The sequence below is a fragment of the Lachnellula hyalina genome (assembly GCF_007821495.1).
Source record: "Lachnellula hyalina strain CBS 185.66 chromosome Unknown contig00131, whole genome shotgun sequence".
Classification (NCBI taxonomy): domain Eukaryota; kingdom Fungi; phylum Ascomycota; class Leotiomycetes; order Helotiales; family Lachnaceae; genus Lachnellula; species Lachnellula hyalina.
The window spans coordinates 78,461-87,006 of record NW_022157245.1 but is presented as its reverse complement, the minus strand read 5'-3'; the positions used below and the strand labels follow the sequence as shown (position 1 = coordinate 87,006).

The window sequence follows — 8,546 nt, the reverse complement described above, 5'->3', positions numbered from 1 at the left end:
AGAGACTATTTATCTTAGATATCTCTAGTAACTAATTTAACTATTTTAACTAATTTAGCTAAAGTAGAGTATAGTTGCTTACTACTTAAATAACCTCTAACTTTAATATTAGAGGGTTTTATATAATCCCTTCTAGATCCTCTTTCTATTATATTATAGTGCTTTTTTAACTAGTAAAATATAATACTATTTACTATAAATAACTTTAATTAATTATTATTCTCTTAAATAAAGAGTTAGATTCTTAAGTAAAGAATATTACTCTATCTATAACGCTAGACCTAGTAGAATATAAGCTACTATTCTTTTATTAAAAGTTAATAATTTATATAAAGCTATAAAATAATTAGCTGGCTGGATTTCTACCTAATATCTTATTTATAACCTATAAATACCTATCTTAAGATAGTAATCTTAGATAAGCAAAATGCCTTTATAGCTGCCTTAAGATCTAGGCATAATATAGAGTTTTTAATATTTTATAACTAGCTGCTCTTATTAGATTTTAGTAATATAAAGGCTTAATACTTTATAACTAGCTGCTCTTACTAGATTTTAATAAGAGTATCTCTTTATAGTATAAGCTAGGCTTATAACTTATTAGAAGTAGATAGTATTAAGAGATAGAAGCTATATATAATTAAATAAATAAAATAAAGTAGTAGCTAAAAGCTTTATTATTATATTATTCTTATTTAAGATATTATCTTTTAAAAGCTATTATATAAAGTGGTTTTTACTAAGTGACCAATACTAATTTACATATTTGTGATGACTAAGCAGTCCCTCACGTGACTCACGTGACGAGTCCTACCAAGATGCCATATTGCAATAAAATATATATAGGTTCTTATAGTTTTTACACTTGCAGGCGCACTTAGCATAGAAATAAGATTAGTTAGACTATATAGACTTAGTAGAGCCTAATAGAAATCGATTAGAAGCCGACTTATATTTTAGTTAATATAGTTAACTTCTATAAGAGCGCAGCTAATATAGTAGATAATTAAGAATATCTAACTCTAATTAGTATTATATAGAGTCTATAGAAAAAGAGTAGAAGGGATCTTAAGCACTTAAGTGCTCTATATAGTATACTATACTTACTTTAGTAGTAGTAGTATTAGTAATATAAAAGAAGAGTTTAAAAATAAGTAGAAAGAGAGATCTTATAGTTGCTTGTTATTAACTATTTACTTTATTATTTACAGATTTATAATACTATAGAGTAAATAGCTATTTACTCTATTATTTACAGATTTATAATACTATAAGAGTAAATAGTATAACTAAATAGAAGTAATAGCAAGAATAAGAACTAGAGGGCTTTACTAAGTAGATAGACTATATCTAAAATCTAGTGGAGCCTAAGTAGTTTATAAGAAGAATAGTAATATAATATCCGTGGATTTAGATTATTTGCTACTATAGTTTCTACTATATTATATAGTTTCTAATAGATTATTTGCTACTTGCAAATAAGTAAAGAGAGGAGAGTAATATAAGAGGCAAGCTCTAGAAGTAAAGCATAGGCTATATCTATGCTTAGCTTACTAAGCCTTAACTAGAGAGCGCTTACTTTTCTTTAGATCTAGATAAAGATTCTTCTCTCTCTTTTATCAAACTTGTTAAATACTATATTGAGCCTCTATATATACATGACTCACCTGTAACATTCTAGAGCACATCGCTTATATCACTTAGCTATCTATAGTTAGCAGGTCTCTATAGCAGAAGAGGGATGCTAAAGGGTATAAGAAATAAACCACTCTAGTTAAATGCATTGCTTATATTATATTAGAGACTATATAGGCATATAATCTATAGGAACCCTATAAGCATACCAAGTTTCTTTATCTATAGTAAGAGAGTAAAGTATAGCAACTACTAGTCTAGCAAGATCTCTTACTTATATAACATATTAATAGACTTGCAGAAGACTAGGATATTAGCTATCTCTAGCTTTAGATATAAGGGCAATTGCTTATAGCTAGGCCGGATATCTAATCCGCTGATTTTCTTAGCAGATATAAGATTTAGAGCTAGAAATGCTTTATTAGTAAAAAGGAGACTAAGTAGAGTAATATGCGAACTAAGAACTAGAGACAGATTAAAGATAATCTTAGGAAGTAGAAACGTATTCCTAGCTTCTCTATAAGCTAACGCGTCGTATAGTAGAACCTAAAAAGATAAAGGAAAATAAGAGTTACAAGTAACTTATATATCTTTTATGCCAAGATACTATTTATAAATTCGTATGTAAATTTAATTAGAATCTAATAGAGTCTACTATTAGGATCTTAAAGTAGAGTTATAATAATATAATAGTAGTAGAGGTTTAATACTACTAAAGGTCGGTTCCTAGAGAAGGCAGCTAAGTAGTAAAAGAGAGTAAGTTAGATATAGTGCCAGCTATATATATATTTCTTCTTTATTATAATTAAGTTAGTTTAAAGAATACTTATAAGATCTTTAATATATATTGCTATCTTCTTACACTTCTCTATTATTAGGTAGTGCTTCTTTACTAGTTTTCTTAAGACTTAAAAAAGATATAAGCGTTTAATTAGCTTCTACTCTAAAGTAATTCAGATAAGATTTAGCAGGCTAATAGGTAACACTACTTACTTGATATATATAGCGGTTTATTTTACTTAGGATTTTCTTACCTATCGCCTGCTTATAGATAAGCTAGAAGACTTTCTAATATATCCTAAGAGTGCTAGCTAACTTAATACCTATAAGCTGCCTCTAACTTTTACCTTAACACTAATTTAATATCCACTTAAAGAAGGCTTTTAGAGTATAGCAAGAGATAGCCTATATTATTTAGGCAGGATCCTTTTATACATATTTATAGTACCTCTAAAGAAAGTCAGTTAGCAAATAAGCAAGAGACGGCAGATGTAAAAGTATATACTAATAGAATTGCACCTTAATCCTATTAAGGAGGAGGACACTGCTATTACTATAATCCTTACCTTTATCCTTAGATTCGTTAGAGTTATTCTCTTAATCGAGGTAGTACTCTGGCGGGTAGGTATTGTCCTCTCTAGTAATCCACGCTAGATCCGTCTCGTCACACCCGTCGATATCGGTATCAATGTCTATCGACTCGAGATCTGGCAGATCTACCTTGTCGTCTCCGTCGACATCGGTATCAACGTCCGTTGGCTCGGTATCGGCGTCGGTCTCCTCTTGCTTATCTGCATCGAAGCAGCTCTCGATGTCAGACCCATCGCTGTCGTCGGAAGAGCTTGGTGTTGGTTGGCGACACCGCATATTGGCTTGATCTGCCGAAGGAAATGACGACGGCGATGGCGATGACGATCAATTCAGAAGAGGAAATAGAAAATATTAGGAGGAACCTGTTACTCCAGGAATCGTATCAGATGGGAGTGGAGAGAAATGGAACGAGAGGTGGTTAAGTATAAATGGTTTAGAAAGAAGATGGAGGAGGGAAGATGGAGGAGGGAAGATGGAGGAGGGAAGATGGAGGAGGGAAGATGGAGGAGGGAAGATGGAGAAGGAGGGAAGATGGACGAATAAATATAAGAACTGCCATCCTGAGTCACGAGGGGATGGAGGGCAGCCATTTCTGCTCCCTAACAAGCTCCCAGTAAATAAGAACGAGAATCATAGAACCGATTATCGAATTTGACCTCGCTCTTTTTTAGTGTTTCTGCACGTACCTGGCGGCTGGGGCCCTGTTAGGTCGTGCCGCCTTAGCTGCTAGGTACGCGAGCGTTAGAGCAGCGCGAGATTTTAGCAAGTCGGCTGCAAAAAACAGCGACTAAACCTGCTGAAAACAGCAGCTAGTTTGCCGTCTACTTGTTAAATTTAGTATTATTATTTTTAAAGTATTTTTAGACTTTAGATATATAAACTTAAGGTTAAAATTTATAGTGTTTTTAGTATAAAGTATACTAAAAATTTATTTTAATTATAATAATAATAAGCTTTTTAATAAGATAGTTCTTATTAACCTATTAGTTACTAGTGCCTTATAAAGTCTATTATTCTGCATAATAGACGCGGCTGCTTATTAACCTATTAATTACTATAGCTCTTAAATTACTAGCAACTAGTAGTATTAATATCTTCTTATTAACTAATTAGTTACTAGAGAAATTAGATAGTGCTATCTATTTCTCTCCTTATTAACTAATTAGTTACTAGAGATCTATAAGCTATTATTACTATTCTCTAGTATAAAAACTTAACGCTTATTAATCTACTTTAGTTATTATATTATATCTTTACCTCTTCTCTAAATCTTACTATTTTATAATATCTTCTATAAGAATAACTACTAATTAGTATTAGTATTATAGGCAGTGATATATTAGAATGTGATTACTTCTTTACTATATAGTATAGACTTAATACTAGTTAATTAATACTTAGCATTTAGGTGGTATTATAGAGATAAAGAGGTTATGCCTCTTTACTAACTAAGCTAGGTTATATGAGCTAGATCACATGACTAGAAAGGTTAGGGAGGATCCTAGAGCGGATCGGATATCCTAACACCTCTTTTTCAGCTAATAAAAACCGTGCAGTTTTTAACCTGACAAGTCTCTGAAATTATGATGTTAGCCGTAGGCAATCCTGCAATGATGCTGTTTTGATCCGTCTCATATTACTAGGTTCTAATCAATTATTAAACTTATTTTATCTCTAGCACATTTCACAAATGAGTTTGCATTTCCAAGAAAGAAATGGACTAGTCTAGTAAGAACATCATCTTGCCTTATTATCACCTTATTATCACATAATTTGTATTATCGCCATTTAATAGATTTTTATTAATAATACGACTCAGCTTATCTGGGACCAGCCTAGCTTACCAAGTGCCATTGTGTGACTTTCTCACACAAGTCCTGCCCACGCAGCTCGAAGCAAGTTAATCCCCCAACCGGCTGGCGGCTGGATAATCATACGAACTTCGTCTTCACCCGTCACTTGAATACCTTCTGCGAGTTCCAGCGGCGTAAAAAGATTGAAATCATCTCGGCACGGGAGACAGATGCAGAGTGGCTCGCCTGGTTTCCAGTCACATATCCAATTCTCGATACAACCGCGCCCTACGACGTGGTTGCATGGCAGTCTAACCGGTTCTTCAAAGCCCCGATCCAGAGGATCGAGACAATTCGAACAATTCAGCTCATCTACCGCCCGAAGAGACCGTACTGGTCTTAAGATTGTGTTGAGATGTCGCACGAGGGCGAGCTGTCTGGACAATTCCTCTCGCAAATCACTCTCCTTCTTAGTCATTGACAACGTGACAATGGCAGCGACAACCTGATAATACAGCCTATGTTGGTTCTCTGTCAAATCTGGGGTATCAGGCCCTTGGATATAGCTTCGTAGAGTGTCATTAATGCAGTGCATAAACACCTCATCGGATTCACAAAGTCTCCCCGAGAACTCGTGGATATTGTAGGCATCATAGACTGGTTCATTGATCCCGTTGGAAAGAATGAAGTTATTCATTTCTTTATCAAAGGTCCGGAATCCCTTTCCTGGTTCCGCTGCCAGGTCAAATACTCGCTGTGCCCTATACACAAGCTCATTGTTGGCGCTGCGGAGCTGCAGAGCCGTAATTGCTCCAATTTCAGGGTCTTTCGGAAGCATGCGTGGATGTTCCAGACACGACGGGCAGAAGGTATGGACCTCTTCTTTGATCATATCCCATTGTCCGCAAGGATGATCCGCACAGTGAAACGATTTGTTCAAACCAGGATCCTTGTGGTGGCAGTTTGTGAACTTGACATAGCGTGTACGACACATTGCTGTGATGTTGCTTGGAATATTTCAGTCGTCTTGTGATGAAATTGATTTCAGATAGAAGCTGTATTTATAAGTACCAACAACTACCTGTTCTTTTACTTTTCCTAGAACCTATATATCTAGTGTTACGTAAGACTTGTTATGGTTTATAAGCTGTTTTATTATTATGCTTCTTGTCCCATTAACTGCAATAGTTTCTAAGGTTTCTTATATAAGGACAGCTATAAAACACTACGGGGATTAATAGATTTATTATAAAACTATCATCTTAGCCTATAATTAAGAGGATAAATAAAGTGTTTTATGTCGGCATTAGGCTTAGCCCTACCTCTCAGTCAAGATATTAAGAGTAACTTAAATTATTTGTTTCCTTTATTCTAGCTATAGCTATAGATTTCCTATTTTCAGCAAAGTAAGAAAGGAATAGAGAGAGTTATTAATTCCATTCTGCATACTAATAGGCCTTCATTACTCTATTTCACCTTATACTATAATATATAGGTATGTCTCCTCAACTGCAAGTTGGCTGTACGCCTGAAGAGAATTAAAAAAGTTATTGGAACTTGCATTAGAAGTCTTTAAGGATATAGAATGATCACCAACTATCCCTGATCATGCAAGACATGTGCATAAAAAATCACATTCATAGGATGAAAAAAGAAGCGTGGCTCCTAAGGCTAGGTAGAACCTAGTATAGCTAGTTTCATTAAACTCCGACTCAGGTTTATTTTCTGGTACCGAATTAATTTAGCGCCAGTCCAGCCCCCATAAACACCTATATAGCACATCTTTCCATCCCACAATTCCCTTCAAAAATCTTACCAACCTCAAAACTTTTGATTATTCCATTCCGCCCAACCCTTGCTCATATCATAAAACAAGCCTTATCACCTTAACATCCTCACAATGTTCCACCACGCAAGTAGTCCTCATCGACTATGGGAAGTTCCATCGCCTCGTGCTCCATCTGGTCTCTCTTTTGCCATGCTTCCTCCATCTCTGATTTCCACGCTGACTATCCCGCAACCTCATTATCCCATCACAGAGTGAATTCACCCGAAAGAGTGTCCGAAATGTTTGTTGTTGAAAGATGCTCCAATTCCCCAAGACGTAGTTCATGTCACGATGTTGGGCAGGGTAGTGGGACTCATGTATGCTGTGTGCTGAAGAGTTTGATGTTAGCTTTGAAATTCCAAGTGAGCAGAGAAGACGACATACCTTGCATCAGTGCCAGACGTCGCTTGAATGCCTTTTTCGAATCAGGTGAGATATTCCGTTCTGCTGTTGCTTGCTTTGCGTTTTTGGCTAGATCGTGGAGCTTTGTGATATTGTTTGTTGGTTGTGGGACAGGGATGAGCACAAATGTGTCCCTTCTGCGCCGAATGGGCATAGTATGCCGGACTTTGTGGGGTATTGCAGATGTTTGAGCGCGTGGTGGGCTGGTTGTATGGTGATCTCTTTATCAGTTTGCGTGAGCTTTGGAGCGTATCTTCGTATTGTGGGTCTCGAGGTCTGAGAAGTGATGAATGTGTGGGGATTTGAATAGAGACCGCTTCCAGAGAGCCGTGATGATATCCTGAGCTCCGAGGGAGGGGCTTCGAATTCCTAGAATTTGTTATTGGTTGCATCAGCCTAAAAGCTGATGACTTGTACGTGCTCTGTTCCCCATCACGGCCAAAATTTACGGTGTTTTGTGGGGTGATGGGGTTTTGATGCCGGCCCTCTTTAGGAGCCATGCAGGTATTGAATGACCTGTTGGCAGACTGCGTGGGGCCATTTGAGAAGTTGCACGTACCTTTGTTCGTATTGTTGTGGCAGAGTTCCCCGAGAATCCCGCAGCTTAGGTCGGACCGCTGTGGGGGGAGGGGACAATCTCAAGCTTGCACGTACTTCCATCAGCCACTCTGTGTTATTTTGAACAGAGTGGGAAGCTGAGAGAGATGATCTGATGGAACAAACAACCATACTCGTGAGCGATGATGAACACACACAGATTTGGTCCTTGAATCGAGTGGTAATAAACTGAGCCACATTGAGGAGGTTGGATGTTTGATGACGACTGAGAAATTTGCATTTGACAATGGTATAAGCTGGATGCGTTGTCGTTCTTGGTTGTGTGTTGTGTTGAGTTGTCGCGTTTCTGTGGAAGAGAGAGGAGAAAGTCCCTTCTTATACCTCTGCTACTGCTTTAGTTGTGACTGCCCTGCTTTGCAATCGTCAACATTGGATTATGAACAAGCAGGCACGTCTCATAAAACTTGAGGGCGTTGGAGTCATTTGGACTAAATGCGGAAGTTACGAGGCACTAGTTGACATGCTTCACTTAGGGGTTCTTTCTCTACCCAGGCTTTCGGAAGAGAACTTCCCGCCCTAAGCTTAAAATTGTCATAATCTTTTCTATCTGGAGAAGTCATGGCGCACGGTATTTCGTTTTGCCTTCGTTCTGTGTATATCCAAGTCTATTCGCAGTTAAGAAAATGTTTTTTTTAAGATCTTTGTCCATGTTTAAATCTCACGTCCCCCATACCTTTCAAATTATTAATAATACAGTGTCTTGTTTCTGAATACAGAATGTCAGTTCTTCTGCAATTCTAGTTACATTAGCATTGCGTTTATAAGTGTCTGGCTTCTGGCATTTCGCTCTTGCTATATCCAGTAGCCGGAAACAAGCAGCTTCGAAAACAGTCGGCTACTTCTTTCTCCTTTAGCACTCTTGACGCCCATTAATAACTCGTACATTGTTTCTTGGTGAC

At 36.8% G+C, this 8,546-nt stretch overlaps 1 protein-coding gene across 1 annotated transcript; it reads right to left on the bottom strand.

Annotated features, from left to right (window-relative positions):
* Positions 1 to 2,825: 2,825 nt before the first annotated feature.
* LHYA1_G007341 (uncharacterized protein) lies at positions 2,826 to 3,282 on the bottom strand (the record flags this gene model as incomplete). Its single annotated transcript, XM_031152270.1, has 2 exons — positions 2,826 to 2,841; positions 3,029 to 3,282. 2 exons carry the CDS (start codon positions 3,280 to 3,282, stop codon positions 2,826 to 2,828), a joined length of 270 nt encoding a protein of 89 aa, XP_031003225.1.
* Between the last annotated feature and the right edge of the window lie 5,264 nt (positions 3,283 to 8,546).